Source organism: Neurospora hispaniola (assembly GCF_033458365.1).
Source record: "Neurospora hispaniola strain FGSC 10403 chromosome Unknown B0T23scaffold_1, whole genome shotgun sequence".
In the NCBI taxonomy this organism is placed as follows: Eukaryota; Fungi; Ascomycota; class Sordariomycetes; order Sordariales; family Sordariaceae; genus Neurospora; species Neurospora hispaniola.
Genome location: NW_026944406.1, coordinates 3,089,810 through 3,112,924, shown reverse-complemented (window position 1 = coordinate 3,112,924; position 23,115 = coordinate 3,089,810). Strand labels below are relative to the sequence as shown.

Genomic DNA, 23,115 nt, shown 5'->3' with positions numbered 1-23,115 from the left:
AAAAGAAATAAAAATTAAAACATTCCCGGATTCTTGGATCACACCTTCCACCAAGTACATAACTGTCCCTTCTGATTCATACAGTATGGGATTACCCGGTAGGAGCGAGGGTTAGGGTTGAATTGTCCAACGTGAAGCTGCATTTCGATGTTTCTGTTGTTTTTTTGCCATCGGCCGTTGAAGATTTTTGGCAAGAACAGGGGATTATGATGTGACCATGTAAATAGAACGTTGAAATTTGGGGAAATTCTGATGGTTGGTCACTGCTAAACAACCTCAATAAATTGTTTCTTCCCAAGGGACCCACGTGACGCAGGATTGCACAAAATTCACGAATGGCAGAATAAACAGGGCCTGAAACAGTACAAGTACAACCAAACAAATTCGAGATCTGAAACCTCACAACTTGATAAACGAACGAATCATTTCCAACCACTCATCACATTATCCCCGTTTGTTTGCTTAAAATTTGGAATCTTGGTTTATTTCTTCTCTCTCGAGAGAGAACGGCAACCGCCAAGAGAAACCCGCCAAGAGTCTCATCATCCATCGCAAAAGAAACCCGGACTTCAAACCTCATCAAGCCGCAATACTCCAAGAACATCAAGCACCCATCGGTCCTACCCAACTAAAATCCATCCACAATGTCAGGCACAAACAATGTGTTCTCCCAGCTTTCCGGCTCCACCCCTGCCGACGCCTCCATCTCCAAAGAGCACGGTCTCGCTTACTGGGAATCCGTCAGCGCCGACGAGAACGGCATGCTGGGCGGTATCCCGACCTTCGCCGGCTTCGCCAACACGTCCAAGATCGACCTGCAGGGCTCTCGCAATTTCCTAGCCAAGTTCGGCATTGGTTCCAAGCCAGGCTTGCGCAGGTGCAAGCGCATCCTAGAGGGCGGGGCGGGTGTGGGAAGGATCACGGAGGGCTTGTTGACTGAGTTGTTGGTGGATGAAAATGAGGAAGGGAAAGGACCTGGGAAGGTGGATGTGGTTGAGCCAATTGCGAAGTTTACGGCCAAGTTGCAGGGGAAAAAGGGGGTGGGGAAGGTTTACGTGATGGGGTTGGAGGAGTGGGTGCCTGAGATTGGGGAGGGGGAGAATAAGTATGATTTGGTGTGGACGCAGTGGTGCGTAGGACATTTGACGGATGAGCAGCTGGTGGCGTACTTGCAAAGGTGCAAGAGCGCACTGGCCGAGGATGGGTTGATTGTGATCAAGGAGAACACGACGGTGTTGGGGAACGATGAGTTTGACAAGGAGGATAGTAGTGTCACGAGGTGAGTCTTTTTGCCCACGAACTCCGTAGTGATGGGAATGGGTTGTTTGAGATTTGGTGGCTGAGACTAACGAGATGCGGTAATGACAAACAGAGGCGAGGCGACATTCCAGAAAGTCTTCCAAAAGGCTGGGTTGAAGGTTGTCAAGGCCGAGTTCCAGAAGGGCTTCCCCCAGACGAGGACCATGAAGCTTCTGCCGGTACGGATGTATGCTTTGAAGCCTTGAGGATCTGGAGAGTAAGAACAAGTACCACGATCAAAGTCACCATTACAGCGTATGTGGAAACGAATGACCGACACGAATACACCAGATTTACCATCATTGGGGGGTTATGGACACCTTCGGTCTACGTGGAATGGTAGGCACCCAAAAGAGAGAAAAGGCCGTCACCTCCAGGTTCCTGACTTCCTGGCAGGTCCAATCCGGCATCCAACTTACAAGAAGGCCATTCCTAGCACCAAACAGCACCTTACTGGACCACCTCAAGGTTGTCTTGGATTACAGATTAGGTTGAACGGAGCATCAAAGAAACTTGAAATACACTAAATCACCTTGACAGCTGAAGACACCACTTCTTTTTCCCTTCCTTCCTAGCCGAGCCACTTGGACCTCGTCCTTCTTCTCATCCTACGCCCTAACCTGCACAACCCTCCACGGCCCAGCCACATGTTCCCTCCCCCAAACCTCCTCAAGACTCTCCGGTTCATCCGACTTCCCACGGTAAACCTCAAAAGAATTCCTCTTTGGACGCTTCAACGCCTTCCTCAAGATCGCCTTCGCCTCCGCCCCGTCACGTGTAAACACAAACGGAATACTCTTAAATTCCTGAAACAGCGCCTTCTCTTTCTTTTCCCTGACAAACTCCTTGAACGCACGTGTATGTTGCTCCTGTTGTAAAGCCTCCTTCTCCAAAATCCCTGCGACTTCGATAATACGTCCTAGAGATGGTGGACGCAGGTCGGGCTGAAGTACAGAGTGTAGTTGGTCATTCTCGTTCAGGAACCCGAGGTTTCTAATGAGCTCGAGCAAGAGTCGGGCGTGGGTGTCCTTTATGTCCTGCTGACATGAAGAATTCGGGCCATAGCCCCAGGACCGAGATGGTCCATTACATGTTTCTGGGCTGGCGCACACGGGGTTTGCTTTGTGTCTATGCCTCGACGATGTCGGTTGATTTTTCTGTTGCGCGATCTGCTTGACCAGATCTCTCCGGTGCGCTTGAGGTCGCGGAACTGGTAGTCGAACACTGCCATAGCCAATATCTCTGGTCGCGCTTTTGCTCATGGACCAAAAGGTCTTGGTCAGATTACAGTCATGGTCCATGATTAGATCCCATCGACGGCGGGAACCTTCAGGGGCAAGACCCGGTGGCTTGGTTCCCTGCGGCTGCTGATCGAATGGTATTCTGTTTCTGGGGTGAAATTTCCTCGAGTCCAGGAGTGACTGGCTTGCGGTTCGAGCCATACCAAAGTCCCCAATGTAAAACTCGGGGAGAGGGTCTTCCTTGGTCCAGTGAAGAAATATGTTGCTGGCGTGCAGGTCGCAGTGGTAGACAGCTTCGTCGCCTCCTTGATACATGACCTCCAACGTCTCGCATATGTGACGGATAGCACGCGCAACTAGTGAGATGGGAAGCTTTGGCAACGGAGCTTGAGGGGCCGTACCGTTTTGGCTGCGTGCTAGCCACGGCCTTTGTTCCATGATGTAAGGGCTCACCAGGCCATAGAGGTTTCCACCATTACAGAACTTCCAGTAACTCACTTGGTAGCTCAAATGCCTACCGGACTTTTCGGTCTCCTGGTAAGCAACGACTTGTTCGTAGTGAAGAAGGGTGATCCATCTTGGCTGGTAGTTGGCGAGACGGTGGGAACTGGTGAGGCGGCGTAGGACGCTAATTTCGGCTGGCTCGTCATGGTCGAGAGCGGAGGGACATAGTTTCCTGTCCACTTTCTGAACCACCTTCAGGCTTGTCTCTCTGTCTTGGACGAGCTGAGCATGACTTTGGACTCCGTGACCTAGTTTGCTGACGAAGTAATATCGTTTATGGGGGATGGTAGAGTCAAAACGGTACACGTAGCCGGGCTCAGGGGCAAGCTCATCGTGCTGTTTGATGAGACGCATAATTCGTGACGAACACTTTGGTCTGTGTTCTGGATGAGAAGGATGGTGCATAGGATGGCGTGCCTTGGTGGACCCGCCGTCGGCTTCATATATTCGCGGTCATGAGAGTCGGTCAGACTGCGAATGTGAGAGGTCAGGGAGTCAGAGAAGCTCATAGTATGTTTCGGTAAGCTAGATGTGCTACACCCAAGGCATGAGGAGGCACATACAGGGCGATATTGCTGATCTTTTTGACATCATATGGATACTGGGAGGAAGCTGAGAGGAAATCAACAATGAATGGTTCATGGCGGCGTAACAGACCCGGGTAAGCTTGTAAACGAGTCATCACATCTCACAACAGATGCGTAAGTAGGATAGATTACCGCAAAAAGCAGAAGCGCGCAAACTACCAAGGGGAAGGAAAAAAAGAAGCACAAGAAGACCCGATGTGTGGTCGACTTATAACTGGTCGGAATTGCTTACTTACCTACTTAAAGGCTAGTTCTGATGTTCCGAGCTGATTACAGAGAGGTATCGGTGTTTGTAGCCAACCTTAGAGGTACACTTATCTGCGAATAGTTTCAGAGTGTTTCGTACTGGGCAAGCGACGATCAACGTATCTGTCTGACTTAGCGTCTCATTGTAGAAGCAGTGGGTCGAGCCTATGCTTCCTTTCGGTGGCTTGAAAATAGGTTTTTTTTCCTTTTTTTTCTTTTTTCCCTCCACATTTTGGGGACAACTTCCAGAATTTCCACGTCTTCGTTCTTCCAGCACATCGATACAGGTGCATGGCGTTCTAGCTATCCGAGTACACTTTTGGGTCTTGCGCTTCAAAGTCGTTGCAGGAAGAGACATCACTTGGGTAAGGAAAATGGATTGTCACTTGTTTACTACTTCGAACCTGTGAACATTTCACAATCGCCCGGGCACCCTAACTTTCTGTAATCGCCCAGGTCTTTATTTCTTCATCGTTAAAGTTCGTGTCCGTAAATTTGCGGCGATGATACTGTGTGTCTGGAACCGGCCGGTGTTTTTGACGCTTTGTTTAAGTAAGCACAGGTTCTATGGGAGTGTTTGTACGTCTAACAGTCGTCTTTTGTTGCTCATTTCTTTTTTTTTTTTGTCTTCTTTCACGCCCATCAACATGATTTGCATGTCCACAAAGCCCAGAACACTCACATCACTGAACAAATGTTTGTCGATATCACTGTTTCTCATTTTGCGCATAGATGAAGTTCGCCGCTGTGAAACTCGATGTTAGCCCAAGAAAGTCTATGCACCTTTCCGTTTGTGTCCACGACTTACCAAAGGGTACCAGTCCATTCTCAACTGCCCATTCTCTTACACCATGCGTCTTGCCGTTCACCGGTTTGGCGTATCCCCAGCGCTTTCTCTCCTTCGGTGTCGACAAATGCAACTTCTCGCTCGTTCCATTGACCGGCGCGAGGGCCAAGATGACATATCTGTGCTTTCCGGTCTTTTCGGGTGGAGCCGGGGGTGTATAAGACACGATATCCTCCAAGGTACCGAGTGAAACAGACGGACAACATCCATGGATTTGGGTTTGTTCGTCGCTGATGGGACAATCCGCCGTTACGAGCGGACCAACAGCAATCCAGTGGCAGAACTCAGACCATTTGGGGTCATCTCGGGACGGGGCATCAGGATCGGTAATGACAATCACGAGACTTGTGCTAGAGCGACGAAGGCATGTTGTAGACGCCACCAAGTCCTTGAGACGAATGGAGGGGGGATCTTGAAGGTCTTTTGGCTTGAGAGTATTACCCAAAGACGCTTTGTTACCATGGGACCACTTGACTCTTAGGTCCAAGGTAGGAACGAAGTCATCCATGACTGTATTGGCGATCGTCAACTGCGAGGTCACTCCGGTTTTCTCGACGATGATCCGACTCACCAGTTGGAATGATCTCTGCTTTCTTCAATCTGTAAGGTGCGAGTCAGACGGGGTCAAGACTGAACAGCTTACATTCAAGACAAGGTCGAATTAACTGAATCACTTACGCCTTTCTGACTTCGTGCGGAAGTTTTGTTGGTGGCTGGTCTCCATTGTCGAGCTCACCAACCAAAACATGTTGATTTGGGAGGCGGACCAGGCTCGCAGCATGAGCCAACCTGGCAAGCAAACCAAAGATAACAAGACCAAACGCCAACTTCATGACTGCACTTTGCAAAGTACGAGAGATTCGAATTCAGCAGGATGATCAGAACTGTGTTGAAAATGTCTTGTCGTCGATGTTCCTCCAACTCGTGTGAGAACTGGGGAGGTCTTATCAGCGTATGACCGGCAACTGATAAGGATCCATGATGTCATATGCACACAGCAGTGACTGCATAAACAACGGAAAGAACAACTGCAGCTGGTCGTCTGTGATGGTCGCTTTTGTGAATTGAAAGGCATGAGTTCACTTTACGCTTTTTTCGGTTTTCCTCGGGTTGTTATTGCCAAGTTAGGGAATAGCATGGTGGCATGCAAGTCTAGACTCATTGATGCAGTCTTGGGCGTGCGTGAGAACCTTGCTGGTGAAGGAAGCTCGGGCAGGTACCGCACCCGAGACTCTGGAGGAAGGTCCCATGAAACTCTTTCCCGTTCCGTTCCATTCCTTCCCTTCTCCTTCCTGCCCCTGTGCCACCAGTAAGTACGTCCCGATTTCATGCTTTTCTCAAGCCTCCCCCTCATGGCGTCTGTGCAGTACGTATGTACTTGGACACTTCGATAACCCACGATGTCGACTTGGTCATGCCTCAGATTGCAATTACTGTCGATTGACTGTCCCGGCCACGAAACGTCCGGATTCCCAAACGTCCAAAAGTATTCAAATTATTCAAGAGCTGTGAAACATTGGCCAGGCAGCTAATCTATGTCCTATCTGAAACGGTTGTGTAGTCAAGCAACTAAGAAGAGTTGGTAATAACTCACAGTACATGCTACGAAATACCGTGACCGTTGTAAGCCAAAGACGGCTCGCGGGAAGAGCTCGTGAGACCCCATCCATCCCCCTTCGCATACGGTCCATTGCTTCATCGTAGCCGAGGCGCCCTAACCTTTTCGAACATCTCCACACCATTATGTCAAAGTCTTCAGATTCAATGGATTCGAACGCCTCCCTCGCGCGCTTACGGCTTACTCACTGGCCTGCGTGGTCAATGAGCGTCATATTGTCGTCACAAAGTTCATTTGCTTCTCATCGTCCCAGGTCATGAGAACTTCCCCCGCGGTGGTTTTCGCCATGGACTGGGTATCCTGGGACTAAGATTAGGGGATCCCTTCTCATCCGTAGTTGGTTGGGTAGGCAGTTTTGCCCCTGCTTGAAGGAAAATGAAATGAATCTACGTGCCCTCGAGCAACGTTCTCACTATACCACCAACTTTCTTGTCATCACATACCTTCTTCACCTGAACATCAAGGCAACCACTTACCACAAAGAATGCACAAATTCAGGAACAGGATGTCCTCAATCACTGACAACGCTGCCGCACACTTGCACCTGGACGGAGTCGAGAGCCTCAGCCGGAGCCATACTCCCATTCACTTCTCCAGACAGTCGACACCTCAGCCTCCCGCATCACCACTTGAGCTTCTCCGAAGACATGTCCATCCTTTTCCCTCGCTCCCCGAGGCCCTAGACGACCCCAAGAAGGACATTTTTCGATACTTCGACTCCTTCAGCTCCGCCAAGGTATTGCTGATTGGCGATGCGTCTCACGGCACTTCCGAGTTCTACGCGTTCCGCGCCGCGCTCACACGCTACATGATCGAACACCATGGCTACAATATAGTTGCGTGCGAAGCCGATTGGCCCGACGCCGAGTCCATTGACCGATATGTCCGTCGGCGCCCAGGGCCGGGCCCACGAGCAACGATCGAGTCCGAAGCCGAAGCGCGGCGCGCAGGGAGAGAACCGAGCTTCATGCGGTTCCCACGGTGGATGTGGCGGAACAAGGAAACGCACGACTTTGTCGAGTGGCTGAGGTGTTGGAACAAAGGGAAAGATATGAAGAAGGAGGCTACTGGATTCTACGGACTGGATCTGTACAGCATGGGCGCATCCATGCGCGCCGTCATTGCTTATTTGGAACAGGTGGACAAGGACATGGCGGAGACCGCAAAACGGTGCTACTCTAGGCTGCTTGACTGGTCTGAAGATCCGCACGAATACGGGCTGGAGACGCTGGTATCCTCGGGAAAGGGGTTCAAAGGTTATGAGGAGGATGTGGTACAGGTGCTGCAGGATCTTTTAAGTAAAAGGCTCGAGTACGAACGGGCAAAGTGGGATGGAGAGGAATTTCATGGAGGAGAGCAGAATGCGAGATTGGTAAAAGGTCAGTTCTTCTTGCGGTTGCGGGTACTAGATCTGTTACTGACTTGACACTCACCAGACGCCGAACACTACTACAAAGCCATGTATTACGCACGCGATGAATCCTGGAATCTCCGCGATACACACATGTTCCAAACTCTCCAGCGCATCCTCGACCATCGCGGCTCCCACTCAAAGGCGATTGTATGGGCGCACAACAGCCACATTGGAGATGCCCGCGCTACGAGCATGGGCTGGTCTTCGGATGAACTCAACGTGGGACAGCTGTGCAAAGAGGCTTATGGTAAGAAGGCTTTGGCCATCGGCTGCTTGGGATACACGGGTAAGGTTGCCGCCGCCAAACGTTGGGACGGAGACATGAGTGTTATGCATGTCAAACCAGCTTTGCCCAACAGTTATGAGAGACTGATGCATGATACCGGTATTAAGAACTTTGTTTTAGACCTGAGGACCAAGCACTGCGACAGGGCGTTGAGGGAAGCTTTGATGGAGAAAAGACTGGAGAGGTTCATTGGAGTGATCTACGCTCCCGCGACGGAGCGACAGTCACATTACTCGTTTGCCGTATTGCCTGAGCAGCTTGATGGCATTGTTTACTTTGACGAGACTGAGGAGGTAGGTGCATTGGAGGTTCATCAACCTCCTGGGCCACTTGAGTTTGATGAGACATGGCCTTTTGGGTTATGAGAAAGATGGGGTTCTGGAAAGCACCAGAATCTACACAGCAAACTGTAAGGAACACGTTGGACCTGGTTTTTCTTTCTGTGGCTTAGATCTGGGTACATCCTGAAACAATATGACAAAAGATGAATCGGGCAAGTTGATGAAGCAGACCAGACCAAATTGCAAGGGGCTTCCCACAGCAGCTTTGGAAAAGTTAGTTAACGGAGACTGACTTAACGATGGAGTGGAGGAACGTATCTCCAGATGGTCATCTGATGTTCTTTAGACATTTGACAGGCATGTGATGTCAAGTTGGTGCACTGCCCCTGCGCAAGCACGGAGTCTTTTCCGGAAAGCGAGGGGAGCATAACGTCAAACGCCCGTCACTGCGGAAGAGTACATTACAGTATGATAAGTAAAAAAAAGAAGAAAAAAGGGCCCTGCATGAGAGAAAGTGCTTGAAAGAACCAAGAAGCGCCAGAGTATGCGCGCATAATCCTGTTTGCTCCTGCATCTTCCACCACTGAAGCAGCTCTTGACTGGTACGAAGACAGGACAGTCCGATTCATCATCGCTGCCATCTGATGCTTAGGAGCCTTTCCCCCTTGTTGAATCTGAAGCCCTTTTTTCCACTGTTGTACGCCAGACCGATAGCTACTACCGCCTATCACTTAACAAAGATGGACCCTGGAAACCGTGAGCGCGGCCTCAAGGCTGCCATCAACAATCCGCGCGTATCCGAGCAGGCCAAGCAGCGCGATCGCGAGATTTTGGAAAGCGAGTTCGGAACTCACATGCCTGAAGGGTCTAGCGCAGATATTGCAGAGGAGGAAGTTCTCGAAGATTTTTCCTCGAGCAAGCTTGGTTCTTCGTCGTCTACTGCCAAGAAGGGTCGTAGCAAGTCGACGGGTTCTCATAATGCTTCCACCGGCTCCAAAACCGAGTCATCCACGTCTGCAAATCTTGAAGGAAAGGACAGAGGAAACGTGTCAGTTCCTATCCACTCAACAAACAAAGTTAGAAAATCGAGATGTACGGTAGCTGACGAGTATGTGTCGCATAGCATCCGCGGACTGAAGGCAGCGATCAATAACCCCAACGTGTCGGAGAAGGCCAAGGAGAAGGATCGCAAGAAGCTGCAAGATCTTGGAGAGTCCATGGACTAAATCATTTCTGCTACTCAACAAGGTTCGTTCTGGGCCTGGGAGGTTAAGGAGTCAAGAAAGTCAAGGAGGGTTTCAAGGCATATGGAGAAGTCATTATGTCATGTTCGTTACACCTACCCACCAGAAGTGAAGTTAAGAAACGACGGAATGAATGCAATTGGATTCTATTGATTCCTTCCTTTCATCGATACTTTGTGAAAGAAAAGATGTAGGTAGGTGCTGTTGAATGGCAGTGACTGTTCTTCTATCTCACACGGCGGCAATGAGGTAGTGTAAACCGGAACGCCAAGACCCCATCCCGCTCCCCCTTTCCCGGCTTGCACGGCACGGAGCAGAATATTCGGGGCCGCGGTTCATTGCCTACGGCGCCTTCCCGTTGGTGTCTATCCATGGTATGAAACATTCGGGCCAAGATCCGGTCCGTTCCTTTCTCGTTTGAAAACCCGTACGGTGATATTCAGTGACAGATTGCGTGTTGTGTTGGGTTTGGGAGAAATCGCCGACCGACCAGCAGGGAAAGTGATCAACAAACAACTGCAAGATCAGTGGCTCAACAGCTTCCAGAAAATCCCCGCAGGCAAGGGCAATCGCATCAGATCAGGATACTGATCGCCGATTCAGACGTCATCAAAGCCATCGAATTTCTCTTCAAACGGGAAGGAAGTCCCCAAACAGTTTGGTTGTGACTGTTAGTTCACAGTCATCTCCTAACAGATATCATGCAAATTGTCGGCCAAATCTGTTAGCGCCACTTTCTCTGGAAATCTCGACAGCCACTGCAGTCGAACCAACCCGCCCGTTTGTCCACTTCGTGAGATGGAAAGAGCCCATCCGTGCCACTCACCGAGGCCAGAACAACCAGATTAAATAATAATACGATCGCCTCCCCTTTAAGCCACAATACATCACGCCGACTTCATTTACCACTGGTCCCCAGACGAGACTATTTCAGCTCCCACCCACCCAGCAACTTCCAATCCTCCACCACAACCACCTCTATCTCGCAACCCCAGCACCGCAACACAAACGTACACTGCCGACTCAGACACAGAAGTCTCCACAGACACCAATAACGAACGTGAGTGTGACGCCAGTCAACAACAACACAGCAGCTTCACGCGCACAACCAGCTACGGCTACAGCAGCGATCAATCACCAGACACCAACATGAGCACCACCGAGCAACAGCAACTTCCCTCGCGTGAGGAGCTCCAGCAGCGTGCTGTTGAGGGCCATCCCATCACCACCGATGAGGTTTCAAAGATCGCCAAGACGGAGGCTGAGCTGACGGACGGCCGTGGACCTATTGCGGGCGGAGTTGCCGCGACGGCGCAGAGCTTGAAGGCCAAGCAGGAGCACTTTATTGAGGTGGCCAGCGAGGTGTCTCACAAGCCCGTCAACGAGGTCACCAAAGAGGATGCGGCTGCTGTTGAGAGCGCCGAGGTGTGTTTTTTTTCCCTTTCCAATGAACCAGCACCATATCATCACCGCTACGGTAGCAAATCTAACCGGTTTGGACTTCCCTACAGGCACGTCTTCTTGGTCACCGTCCCCCCAAGGGATCGACTGCCGCCACGATTCAGTCGATCGCGGACAAGAACGAGAGACTTATGTCCGAGACCAAGGAGGAATCCTAATTGGTTGGGATTCGTTTGAAGTTTGCTATAATGATTACGACGACAAGGTTTGCACATTTAGGCATGGGAGTTATGGAGGATACGCTTTGGGAGAGATTACACAAGAAACATAGCATATGGACAATGACTAAAAAGTCTGATGGGAAGAATTTGATTGATTGGGATCACTAGAGACTTACATCAGATATTGCAAATCCACACCAGCTTCAAGAGTACATCACGATGGGTCCAAAAGAAACAATTTCGACATGTGTAAAAATGGCTTCCATGAGAGACGAGCCAGCCCAAAGGGTTTCACTTCACCCGCCCCACCATGTTCAGGGACCCCGCGAGTGCCAGGCTATTACTTATAAGTGATACATGTATGCTTGATGTGTAAGGACGGTGAGGGTAAATGTCGTCACTGACCATAGTATGGTCAGTAATTTCCTATCGAATGTTGTGAACCAAAATGCTTGTTTGCTTGCTATCAAGTTAAGGCAGGTAATCTCTAGGTCATGTCGTCGTTACAAGAAAGTGATCACTCTTCATCCTCCCCTTTGACGTGTAGGTACTTTAAGCAGAGTACCAGTCAACCAAAGCATCCTCGCCAAGCTTATCCTTGATGATGCGCTCGCTCAGATCCCAGAGAGCCTGACCCAGAACGGGGTCGGAAGCCTGGGAAGTCTCCTTGCCAGGCTGGTCAGGGTCACTGAAGTACCATCCGTTCAAGTTCTGTTCCTCGATCTTGGGGTCAGTAAGCGCCCACAAGGCACTATAAGACCCCTGCTTCACATCGCGGCCAAAGGCCAGTGTGGCCCATGTGAGAAGTTTGCCGGTGATGCCAGGGTAGGCGTCCTTCCATTGTTGTTGCATGGCGGTGTTGACCTGTTATTGTATCCCACGTCAGCAAGCCGAAATCAACAGAGGCGATGTTCGTGATGTGAGAGAAGGAATAGACTTACTGCACCAGGATGCACCGAAGCCGCATAGATGTTGTCCCCGTTCTTCTTAATCACCTTCTCCGCCAGCCCGTACTTGGCAAACAGAATCATCGCCAGCTTGGTCCTCCCGTACAACTCCGTCGGTCCCAAGTCCGGGTTGTTGATCTCATCGAGACTAGCAAAATGCACCGCGCTGGGCGCCGCCCGATGCATCTCGCTCGCCTCAAACACCACCCTCGGCGCGGGGGTATTCGGCAACTTGCTCGTCTTCTTCAGCACCGGGTACAGTTGATTGACCACATAATACTGTCCCAAGTAGTTCACACCAAAGTGCCGATCGATCCCGTCCGCATCCAGTCCGTACTGGTTCGTGTTGATGCCCGCCGACAGAACCAGGAAATCGAGCCGGTCGAGCTGCTCGCGCAGTTCCGAGAAGACGGAGCGAACCTGCGAAAGGTTGCCCATGTCGCATTCGCGCCATTCAACGACTGCGCCGGGGGTCTCGGCGGTGATGGTTGCTTTGGCATCGTCGCCTTGCTCTTCCTTGCGGTTCACCATGATGACACGGCAGCCGGCATTGGCGAGGGCGCGAGAAACTTCAAAGCCGATGCCGAAGGCGCCGCCGGTCACGACGGCTACGCGGCCGTTGAGGTCGGTGGGCTGGACAGGCTTGGGGCCAATGCCGGTGGCTTTTTGGAGGATGGACTGCATGTTGCCTTGTGGTGTTTGTTGTTGTTTTGTTTCTTGTCGGTAGGTGGTTGGTGGTGTAAGTGGTAGTGATTGTTAGTGTGTTTGGTCTCTGGTTAGGGAATCCTGAGATGAATTGGAGGTTGGAGATGAGAAGAGGGAGAGATTAGAAGAGGGGAAAATACGCAAGGAGGTAGTAATTGACTTTTTGATGTTTCCTCAACAAGAGTTCGTTAACGTCACTACTGTGCTACACCGGTCGAGACTGAGGGGGAACATCCTCGATCATCAGGTCGTGACGTTAGCTCCAGGTACAGCTATAAAAGTGGGGCCGGTGATGACATCACCACTTTCCTGAACAAGAACTCATTTTGACACTCCGGATGAACTGCCGCATGCTTTGCCGCAATCTTTACACTACACTAAGAACCATGATCTACACTAACAGACAGTCAAAGGAAGTAGTAGATCGAGATTGTCCATACGATCACGACAGCGAGGTGAAAAAATGAGCTATCGTAACTGCCCCGCTATGCTTGGCCTACACAAAAGAGGCAGGATACCATGATCATCAACTTCGTGCTAATTGATGAACCACCTGATAACATCAGCTAACCTTCACAGATATCTATAGGTACGTCTCAGCAACAATCGCACCAGTCATCATCCAGTCCCCCTTTCTCCTCACCAGGTCCATAGTTCCAATGTTCACGGCCCCGATTTTGATCCCCCTCAACCTCAACTCCTTCGCTCAGCTTCGCCGCCCACCTCAACAAGAACTCATCAATTTCTTCCGGATTCTTTCCTCTTGCGCCTACCAGATTACTCTCCTTAACTCTCACCATCTGTTCCTTCAGCTTATACACTGTCGTAAATAACACAAAGCTCATATAGGCACTATCCACCGCCCCACTGATCCAAGCATGATGGGTGCTCAACGCCTCACCGCTCATGAAGAACTTGCCATGGCAGTACACCTTATGGAAATCCGGGTACACGTCCTTGAACTGGCCCGGTCCGAAGAGCGCAAAGGCGCCTCCCTGCCAGGGGTCGTGAGACCAGGCGAAGGCATGGTGGGTGACGTATTGCGACCGGAGGAAGTCGAGCGTGATGGGCTTCGGGACATTGGCGGCCATGGTCTTGGGATCGGCCTTGGAGAACAGCTTCACTAAAGCGTTGAGACAGACGGACACGACCTCGTCGTCTTTAGAGGGCGGGGTCTTGGTGTAATCCGGCACCAAGGCGCCCATGCGGGTGGCGTCCTGCGCCCAGGAGTATGAGACCATCAGCACGGCCGGCTTATCGGGTCCGTCGTTCCAGGACGGGTAGACGACCTTGGAGATGGGCAGGTCTGTGGACGAGACACCGCCTACCAGAGTCCACCATGGCGAGGCGAACTTGATGGCCACTTTGGTTGCGCGGTCGTAGCTGAGCGAGCGGATGCCGGTTAGGATCTTGTCGGGGAGGTGCAGGCCTTCGATGTCAATGCGCCGGAGGGGGGCCATGGCGGTGGTGGAGAAGACTGCGCTGTAGTCGGTTGTGGATGGAGACTGTCCCTTGGGGCAGGTGGTGGTTACGCTGATGGCGGAGCCGTCGGCAGTTTCGGACATGACGGTTACGGGGCGGGAGGTGGTGACCTTGATCCCGGGGGCCCCCTTTACGGGCCAGTCGGATTTCTCGATGAGTTCCTTCATGCGGTCGGTAACCTGGCTCAGGCCGCCTTCAAGACGCTTCCACTTGACATTTCTGGCTTGAGCGAAATCGCAGTAGTCGAAGATGGTCTCGATGAAGGCTTGGTCGAAGAGACCGGTAGACGTTTCGGATGCCTCACTCATTGCAGTCTCCTCGTACGTTAGTCTGGTAGCGACATGGTTAGTTTAGTGCCCATTCAGGTAGGTTCTATCTTTCCCCCTTCAACGCTTACTTAGGATCAGCTTGAAGCATTAGCCAAGCGCGGGTAGAGTAATAGTCGTTGTTTCCGCGCATGTACTCCTCGAAGGCCTTTCTTGGAGCCTGAGTGCAGCTCTGTATGACACTTGCGATGGCGTCATCAAACTTCTTACAACTATTGAGTTCTAGTGTCAATTCGACTGTCTATCATGGTCAAAGTATTCCACTGTCGGAACGACACATTGGCGGAATCCTTACTCTGGCTTTTCGTTCTTGTACCACCACGTGTGTGGAACAATGTCTTCCTTTGTGGGCTCTACGTAGTTATAGTCCACCAACTTGTCGTCGAGTTTGAGATACTTGATGAGATCAAGTGCACTATAGAAACTGTCAGTGACTTTTCAATAGGGCCGGAGGAGATCGCAAGAGGACTACATACGACTGCATAGTCTTGATCTCTGGAATTCTCATCGCGCCGATATCATAATAGTCGTGCTCCGAATCCGGGTTCTCCTTATCCGAGAACCAATGGGTATACAGTCGTCCACCGACCCTATCCGACGCCTCGACCACATCAAAGTTATAGATTCCACCTATCTTGAGCATCAACGCAGTGAGCAAACCAGCCACACCAGCGCCCACGATGCAGATCTTGCCCTTGAACACCGAGGAGTTTGGATCGTCCGAAAAAAGACCGTCTCTCTCTTTGAGATCATCTAGGAAAGAAGGGATAGGGCTGAAGATGTGCTTGAGGCCGCGGTCTTCTCCTTTGGACCATCCGTGCTTTTTGGCGTGCTCCTCGGTCAGGGATTTCGATAGGAGGTGCCGGGCGTAGGCGATGCGTAGGCTGTCGCCGCCGCCGGGTAGGGGGAAGTTGATGTCTCGGGGGATGTCTGTTTGTAGCTGAGTCATGTTGGGTGTGTATGGGTGCCAGAAAAAAAGGGATCAAGGGGAAAACGAATTTGACGGGTGATGTGTATCTGACTTTCGCAAGTCTTTGTTGTTTGGGAAGTGAACAAGACATTGGGGATATACCGACTTTTGTAGTAATTTTACTTCCTCCTTCTTCCCTCACAACTTTTATCAATAGGCGCCATATCCACGTCTCCAAAGCCATATTCGATAGTGTATAAATCAGACAGCCTTGTGGCCAGCTGATCTTGCCTCGATCTGCCCTTCTTGCAGGTTGATGTCAAGGTCGTGGCTCGAATGGATGGAGCTGAGCCAGAGGCCTCAATCAACGAGCTGGGGAAGCTATACCATTAACTCTTGGTGGAAAAAAAAGTGAGAAGCCTTTGTAAGAGCACATTGGTGTATAGACGTTGGATCAGACATCTATCACGTTCTCAACTGATAGACCTTGCATGAGCTGAGTCGCTAGCTCGAAGCTGAACTGCAGAATGGGATCGGTCCCGCCGAGAGGCCTCGTGAGCTATGGATCTAGCGTCCTTTTCGATCGGCAGCCCCATTGGTATTATCCAAATCAAGGAGGCAGGTGAGTTACATCCGATAATGAACGATACAGTACTGTCTAACCTGCACATAACGATCAGCCATATAACGATATTCTGACTATGACGTTCAAGACCACGGTAACGGTGCAGATTTATATGGGAGTAACGATCAGCCTTCGCATTACGATTTCGATCAGATTTTGACGGCGAGCCACACCAAAATCGTTATACTTGGGGGGTTTGGTTCAGTTCTGAGACGTACAGTGACAGGCCGTTACAGTTTGTAACGGCCAGGAGTGGGTCCTTTCAGCTGTTGACGGCCTTCTAATTGGTCTAGAAGCCCAAATTAGTCTACCTGAGAGTAACGATAACCTGGCTACAACGATCAAACCCCTTGACACCCTCTTGATCGTTATGTGCAGGTTAAACAGTAGTGTAAATTTCATAGTGTGAGATTGGGCGAGCATTTTCTGCCTGAATCGGAAAGGTGTATGCGTTCATCCGTGATGTTAAGTGGAAGTGGAAGATGTGATGGATGGATGGAAATGCGACGGGAGGTTGGATGTTCTTGTGTTTCCACTTGAGAGGTTCGCCCTCCAGTACCAGCGGTCTTCAGCGTATGTACATCAGCGGGTTCTAGCGCTATCAGTTCCCCAACCCCAGCGGTCCGAACCGTCCCTGTCATGATCCGCCAGCACGACGCTACATACCTACCTAGGATCCCCATAAATCTGACCCACTATCAACGACAGGGGCATGCATGTCCGGCAAGTGGAATCCCGTCCCAGTTCATGGCAACAAAATCTTTTTTTTTTTAAACCCGCACACAAAACAGATGAAAAATGACCCAAAACCACACGTCTTATAACACCTTTTCCACATTCTACCTACAACAAATGGCGGTTAACCAAATAACCGCCCGGCTAGCTCAATCGGTAGAGCGTGAGACTCTTAATCTCAAGGTTGTGGGTTCGACCCCCACGTCGGGCTCAATTCCCGGCGTTCCCAAACGCGCCTCTCTTTTTACATTTTTTTCGTCTTCTCATTCATATGACACCGTTCTCTGGTGTCTCGGCGTCCGTTCTTTCTTTTGCTCTTTCTCCCCGAACAATCTCAACCTTCTCTTTTCTACTCGTCGATCCGGCCTTCTTCTTCTTCTTCTCATCATACTTATTGCCAGTTGTTGTTCTTTTGTTTTTCCATACCTCTCGCTGCATCCAAAGGCGATGCTCAGGTTACTGATCTTGCTACATTTTCAACCGATGCGGACGTCTTGGTTCGTACATGTATGCGTCAATGTCTAGGGTTTCGGTTGTGTCGACGGCTGTCCCGTATCATCCTGACGTTGTGATTTGTGCGATAGTTTTGAGATCTCGTCAAATAATGTTGAGGCCGGATGTTCAGGTACACTCTGCATGTCCCCAGGGACTGTCACCGTCAGTTGTGCGGCCAGATGGAACAGGATGGCTGACCAGCCGGACAGCTGGCCAACGACAATTCCGCCCATATTGCATACTTTTGACTCACATATAGGAGATCATAGGACAGAGTCGTACAATTTGGGAGAAGAAGAGGCATACGAGGCAAATTACAAACCCCTCTCTAGCACATGCTACCTTAAATTGTTTTTCAATGTCACCAAGCAACTGTACACTCGTACTATTCAGATTATCATGTCTATATTCTTGATCAGAGTTTCATTGCCCCTGACTAACTTGGCATGGTATGTTCTTTCAGTCCCAAGATCATGGCCATTTACCGGCCAGACCAAATCAATCCCTGTAGACATGTCATCTTCAAGCACAAACGAGACGGACAACAACACAGCGGGGAAATTCTTAAAACACAAATAGTAAACTACCAAAACAAGCCGTACCTAACCAAAACGCCTTTAACACGAGCCAAACCAATGTATACAAAAACCAATCCCGCCGTCATCTAAGCCAAACTCCAACCAAAGTAGTACCACCTCTATCAGGTTCACTGATCCTTAATTCACGGTTCCTCAGAAACCTCCTCATCCTCATCCTCATCCTCATCCTCATCCTCATCCTCATCCTCATCCTCATCCTCATCCTCATCCTCATCCTCATCCTCCGCCTCGTCCTCCGCCTCGTCCTGCTCTTTCCAATTAGGAGGTATTTCTTCCTGCTCAATAAGCGCCTGAACATGCCGTTGTTGCTCGGTATAGAACCACCTCAACCTGTCTCTCATAACATCCGCTTTTTTCCCGCTGTAATACAACTTGTACGTTGTCTTACACATTTCCTTCAACTCCTCCCAACCCTTTTCTTCGAGATCTTCCTCGTAACCCTCGGGTTCATCGTACCACATCAACGCGTCGATGAGACCTTCGACGGTTTTTTCAGCCCTATAGGTGAGGGTTCTATGCTCGTCACCAGGTCCAGCAATGAGTCTTCTTCTGCACTCTTCTATCAGATCGGCCTTGAGCATTGCTCTAAATCTGGCCCTCCTGGACTCCCTCCAAGTAAGCTCCTCAACGTCATCATCTGACTCCTGAGCAGCTTCTACTTCCTGAGCAGCCTCTACTTCCTGAGCAGCTTCTACTTCCTGAGCAGCCTCTGCCTCCTGAGCAGCCTCTGCCTTCTGAGCAGCCTCTGCCTCCTGAGCAGCCTCTGCCTTTTCGGCGGCTTGTCGTTGCCTCTCACTCGATCTCGTAGGCGGCTCCCCCTTGGCTCGTTTAGCAGGCTTTGGCTCGATGTCTGGTGGCGGTGTCTTTCTCTTGTTGTTGGGGCTCAGAGCGGGATTCTCCGTGGGGTTGTCTTCAGGGGTATGCTTGGACCTCTTGCTTAATCGATCAGACGGCTCATCATCATCGTCATTTGCCGCTCCACGTTTAAGAGAGTTGGAAGCCCCTTGTTGCTGGTTCTCCTTCTCGCGCTCCCTCTCCTTCTCCTTCTCCTTTTCGCGCTCCTTCTCCTGCTCCTTCTCCCTCTCCTTCTCGCGCTCCTTCTCCTGCTCCTTCTCCTTCTCCTTCTCGAGATCCTTCTCCTTCTCGAGCTCCCTTTCCTTCTCCCTCTCCTTCTCGCGCTCCTTCTCCTGCTCCTGCTCCCTCTCGCGCTCCTTCTCCCTCTCCTTTTCCTTCTCCTGCCTCTGCTCCTGCTCCTGCTCCTCTCGCGCCCTCAGATTCCGCTCCTTCATCTCCCTGTCGTACTTCTCCTTCTGTTCTTTTCTATTCTTCTCCCGTGCCTCTCGCGCCTTTCGCTCCTGCTGATTCAGAATTTCCAACTCACTCGGGTTATTTGTCACTGAGTTGATCACTGCATCGAACGACATGTTGGCCCGGTTCATTATGGAATCATCCTGCATTTCCATCAATAGTGCCTCGTCAGCATTCTCTTGCTTCATTCTTTCGGCGACATTGGGAATATCTTCATCCAGCATGAGGCCGAAGATGCCATGTAAAGATCGCTTCATTATCTCTGTGAGGTTGTCCGCGGTCACGCTACCAGCCGGACCAACCGGATCCGGATCGGTCTCCAGGGCGAGACACGGCAACTTGTCCCATCCAAGAATGCCGAAGCGGAGCATTGCCATGGCATTCGCAATGGCATGCAAGCTGCACTCCCAATTTCGGGTTTGCAGTGTGACGGGAACCTGGAATGCTTGACTCGTTGCGGGAATCGGTTTGTTACACCGGCGAAGCCAATCTTCAAAAGCATCGATAGCTCTTCTGAACCTCCCCAAGCCATGGGCCAGGGAGTCAAAGTGCCACAGGTGACCGGTTTCGGCTTCCCGGACGATTACTGTCCAATGGGTAGGATGGTGAATAAAGTGAACCGTGTAGCGGGCTTGATTGAACAGCCGCTCCTCAACCTCTCCAAAATCGGAGCTGTCAAAACCCCAGACACTTTGGTCTACGTCCGAGAATGTTCGCGCTGGCTGCAGATTCGAGTCATCATCCGGGTCGGGGACATCGATTATAAAGGGATGTGGCGCGATCCACCACTGTCCATTCTCAAAAGGTCCCAATGGAATGACAGGGTTTTCCTTCTGGACATACGTTATGAGTCGACTGGCTAAATGATACATCCCTTTCCCATCGAGCCAGTCACCACGGCGCGAATTTAGTAAAGCGTCGTTAATATCTGCAAAGGCTTGTTCGGCGTAGGGAGACTGATTGAGTATGACACGATCGCAAGATGGCGATTTGTGTGTAGACACCTGAGAATAGGCATAAACCTTGTCGAGCGTCATTTTGGCGTTGAACGGCTCCTCATTGACTGAACGGACATACTCTGCCCGTAAAGGTATGGATGGATAGGTAGGAAACCGAAATTCTGAGCGTTGTTTCTCATATTGGACCTTGCTAAAAAAATTGGGATGAGGCACGGCATGTTTATTCCCATGATGTCTTGGAATGGTCTCAGTTACGGCGGAATTGTCGCCTGGCGGCTGGCTGGATTTTGCCATGGCGTTCGAAGGTTTACATGCAGAGCCTCCTTGGTTAGATTTCCCGGACCGGTCTGGGTTGGAGTTTCTAGAAGAGCTCGCGTTGGTCTTATTAGCAGAGTTTGAGTTTGCATTCTTGTTTGATGTTGAAACAGCCTCAGCAGTCCCGTTTCCATCATCTTTGGAAGTGGTGGGTGGCAAAGAGACTCCCATTAGGCCATGTAGAGAGCTTATCATTGTTTCACACAACCTTTTTGAACGATCTGAAGGGGCTGAAGCAGCAGTCTGATCTTCAGTTCCCTTAGAGCCCTCTTCAACCGCAATTGCTTCAAGCGGAAGTGCGTGCCAGCCCAAAATACCAAAGCGGATAAAGGCCACTGAGTGCGCGATAGCGTGAAGGCCGCATTCCCATCCAGATGATTGCTGCGGAGCCGGGACAAGGAAGCTCTGAGTGACTTCCTTTGGGAAGTCGGAATTAGGTTCTCTGCACTTTACTAGCCATTCGTTGAAGGCATCAATTGCACGATCTTTGCGCTGTTTTCGACGATCTTTCGTGGAGTCAAAGTACCATGCAAAATTTGTGGCCTTTTCGCGGATTATGACTGCCCAGTGCTTAAAGACTCCTTTGTCGTTCTCATGGAAATCGTGGTAATGTACCCAGTGAACAGTGTATTTGGCGCTTTCAAACTGTTCGCGATCCTTGGACCTATCTCCGCACATTTCCTTGAAGAACTCATCATTGAATCTCTCCGGTTTGAAGAAGGAATAGCTTTTTGCCGAGTTTTCGTCAGTGTCTTTGTTTCTCTCACATCTGATCGCGTATAAAATCGGGGCTAGCCACCAGTCTTGGTTGTCTTCTTTGGCTGGTCCCAAAGCTGCACCCTCCTGATCTTGAATGATTTTCATCAACCTTGTTGCATGAAAATGTAACTCTTCACCCTCGAGAAGGTCGTGATTCCTCATTTTCAACAACCCATTGTGAAGATCTAAATAAACCTTGCGAGAGAAGGGATCGACGCTCCCATGCCCAAGTGAGACTCCATCATAACACTCGACGTGTACACGCCGATAAATTTCTCGGAGGGTTTCTTCGTACTGGTCATCGAGCTTCTCCGAAAAAGACCAGTTAAAAGGGAAGTTGTCGTAACTGTGGAGATCTTTTTTCTCAACACCGACACTTGGGTACGTAGGAAAGCGAAATGTGCTGAGATCAAGCTCATGATCATAATGTTCAGGGAGTGGGATCTTGTTACTGGCATTCATGCGCGGAGGTGGCCTAAAACCCATTGATAGCTCCATCGCCTTCATCATATCATGTCTCAACTTTGTCAACTTCGCCTTGTCGGTTTTCTCCCTCGCATACCTAGGAATCTCGTGCCAGCCCAAGAGGCCAAAGCGAAGGAAGGCTAAGGCGTGAGCAATGGCGTGCAGGCCACATGTCCAGGGTAAATCTTGAGGAATGACCTGTACATGACGGTGGCGACCTCCATCGAGGACGGGGGAAAAGTCATCTTTGTTTTTGCTAAGCCACTTGTGAAGACTAGAAAGAACGGATTGGTGCTTCTCGTTGAGATCTACCGTAGCGTCGTCCTTTGGTGTATGAAGAGAGTCAAAGTACCATGTGTGACCGGTAGCTCTCTCCCTAATAATGACGGCTAAGTGACTGTTCTCTGTGCCCTCTTGGCTCTTATCATCATTAGTCAACGGTCCTTTCTTGCATGTCTGGTAGCACACCCAGTGGACGGTGTAGTCCGCTGCTTCGAGTCTAGCTTTATCCAATGCACCGAGCTCAGTGAAACCGTCGGCAGCTACATCAGGCTGTGCCTTGTCTGGCGTTTCAACTGAAGGGAGCTCAATGCTTTGATCCGGTGGGGCGATCCACCACTTTCCCGGACTGCCTCCCTTGGCGCCACCGTCAAATTGACCAAGAACCGCTTGCTCTTGCTTTTGGACCATCGAGATGAGTCGGTACGCGAAGTGATGAATGGCTTCTTTCGACGGCGAGCTTAGCACAGTACCAGGACAGTAATCAAAGTCTCTAGGGGCTATGTAGGCATCACCCTGTCTGCGGAAGGCGTGACGCAACTCGCAAAGACCGTTATGCTGTTGCTGATAGGCGATACGAGTATCGTGGGACATGGTCTGGAGGGTGTCTCCAAAGTCATTGCAGTCGAGGTACGGAATCTGAACCCGCTTCCAGGCATTGTAGAATTCACCCCAGTTTTCATTGCAGGGCCCATTGTAAGGAGGCAGCCAGCATTTGTGGAGATCTTCCGGGCTTATGTTGAAGTCGATATATTGTCGCAAGTCGAAATTTGCCAGATGAGGGTCGACGTGATGTTTACCGGGGTCTATGTCTTTAGGTATGATGGACGAACTAGTGGCAAACTGAATGCCATCAGCGGCATTGGAAGTCGCCATTGTGTGTTGATGTCGCGGTTTTTCTTGGTCGTCCTGTTGTTCGGTTGTCTTTTGTGTTCTGTGAACAACTGAAGGCTTCTAACTTGGTGCCGGGGGTAAAGGCTTATAACGACCAAAGAGAATCATGATATCGGCTTGATC

At 50.5% G+C, this 23,115-nt stretch overlaps 10 protein-coding genes across 10 annotated transcripts; 5 read left to right on the top strand and 5 right to left on the bottom strand.

Moving 5' to 3' along the window:
* Positions 1-644: 644 nt before the first annotated feature.
* B0T23DRAFT_306184 (alpha-N-methyltransferase NTM1) lies at positions 645-1,505 on the top strand (the record flags this gene model as incomplete). The annotated part of the gene is made up of 2 exons (XM_062834361.1): positions 645-1,279; positions 1,373-1,505. 2 exons carry the CDS (start codon positions 645-647, stop codon positions 1,503-1,505), a joined length of 768 nt encoding a protein of 255 aa, XP_062697120.1.
* Positions 1,506-1,907: 402 nt separating this feature from the next.
* Positions 1,908-3,644, bottom strand: B0T23DRAFT_416986 (uncharacterized protein; the record flags this gene model as incomplete). Its single annotated transcript, XM_062839649.1, has 2 exons — positions 3,608-3,644; positions 1,908-3,515 (listed from the first exon to the last, which is right to left on the bottom strand). The coding sequence occupies exon 2, from the start codon at positions 3,447-3,449 to the stop codon at positions 1,908-1,910; it is 1,542 nt and encodes a 513-aa protein (XP_062697119.1). The 5' UTR covers positions 3,450-3,515; positions 3,608-3,644.
* A 765-nt stretch (positions 3,645-4,409) lies between these two features.
* B0T23DRAFT_18083 (phosphatidylethanolamine-binding protein) lies at positions 4,410-5,722 on the bottom strand. Its single transcript, XM_062833070.1, has 3 exons — positions 5,403-5,722; positions 4,686-5,317; positions 4,410-4,622 (listed from the first exon to the last, which is right to left on the bottom strand). Exons 1-3 carry the CDS (start codon positions 5,555-5,557, stop codon positions 4,585-4,587), a joined length of 825 nt encoding a protein of 274 aa, XP_062697118.1. The 5' UTR covers positions 5,558-5,722; the 3' UTR covers positions 4,410-4,584.
* A 1,125-nt stretch (positions 5,723-6,847) lies between these two features.
* Positions 6,848-8,407, top strand: B0T23DRAFT_401077 (erythromycin esterase-domain-containing protein; the record flags this gene model as incomplete). The annotated part of the gene is made up of 2 exons (XM_062838550.1): positions 6,848-7,721; positions 7,779-8,407. 2 exons carry the CDS (start codon positions 6,848-6,850, stop codon positions 8,405-8,407), a joined length of 1,503 nt encoding a protein of 500 aa, XP_062697117.1.
* A 433-nt stretch (positions 8,408-8,840) lies between these two features.
* Positions 8,841-9,667, top strand: B0T23DRAFT_369990 (Conidiation protein 6-domain-containing protein). Its single transcript, XM_062836563.1, has 2 exons — positions 8,841-9,371; positions 9,447-9,667. Exons 1-2 carry the CDS (start codon positions 8,968-8,970, stop codon positions 9,547-9,549), a joined length of 507 nt encoding a protein of 168 aa, XP_062697116.1. The 5' UTR covers positions 8,841-8,967; the 3' UTR covers positions 9,550-9,667.
* A 1,049-nt stretch (positions 9,668-10,716) lies between these two features.
* B0T23DRAFT_424944 (seed maturation protein-domain-containing protein) lies at positions 10,717-11,186 on the top strand (the record flags this gene model as incomplete). Its single annotated transcript, XM_062839876.1, has 2 exons — positions 10,717-10,992; positions 11,079-11,186. The coding sequence occupies 2 exons, from the start codon at positions 10,717-10,719 to the stop codon at positions 11,184-11,186; spliced, it is 384 nt and encodes a 127-aa protein (XP_062697115.1).
* Positions 11,187-11,415: 229 nt separating this feature from the next.
* B0T23DRAFT_349738 (uncharacterized protein) lies at positions 11,416-13,219 on the bottom strand. The gene is made up of 2 exons (XM_062836042.1): positions 12,131-13,219; positions 11,416-12,053 (listed from the first exon to the last, which is right to left on the bottom strand). Exons 1-2 carry the CDS (start codon positions 12,818-12,820, stop codon positions 11,742-11,744), a joined length of 1,002 nt encoding a protein of 333 aa, XP_062697114.1. The 5' UTR covers positions 12,821-13,219; the 3' UTR covers positions 11,416-11,741.
* A 218-nt stretch (positions 13,220-13,437) lies between these two features.
* B0T23DRAFT_305697 (FAD/NAD(P)-binding domain-containing protein) lies at positions 13,438-15,598 on the bottom strand (the record flags this gene model as incomplete). The annotated part of the gene is made up of 4 exons (XM_062834326.1): positions 13,438-14,653; positions 14,721-14,861; positions 14,945-15,064; positions 15,126-15,598. 4 exons carry the CDS (start codon positions 15,596-15,598, stop codon positions 13,438-13,440), a joined length of 1,950 nt encoding a protein of 649 aa, XP_062697113.1.
* A 1,341-nt stretch (positions 15,599-16,939) lies between these two features.
* B0T23DRAFT_17938 (uncharacterized protein) lies at positions 16,940-17,844 on the top strand. The gene has a single exon (XM_062833057.1). It carries the CDS (start codon positions 16,983-16,985, stop codon positions 17,442-17,444), a length of 462 nt encoding a protein of 153 aa, XP_062697112.1. The 5' UTR covers positions 16,940-16,982; the 3' UTR covers positions 17,445-17,844.
* A 264-nt stretch (positions 17,845-18,108) lies between these two features.
* On the bottom strand, positions 18,109-23,084 carry B0T23DRAFT_17936 (uncharacterized protein). Its single transcript, XM_062833056.1, has one exon. The coding sequence runs from the start codon at positions 22,972-22,974 to the stop codon at positions 18,136-18,138; it is 4,839 nt and encodes a 1,612-aa protein (XP_062697111.1). The 5' UTR covers positions 22,975-23,084; the 3' UTR covers positions 18,109-18,135.
* Positions 23,085-23,115: the final 31 nt, after the last annotated feature.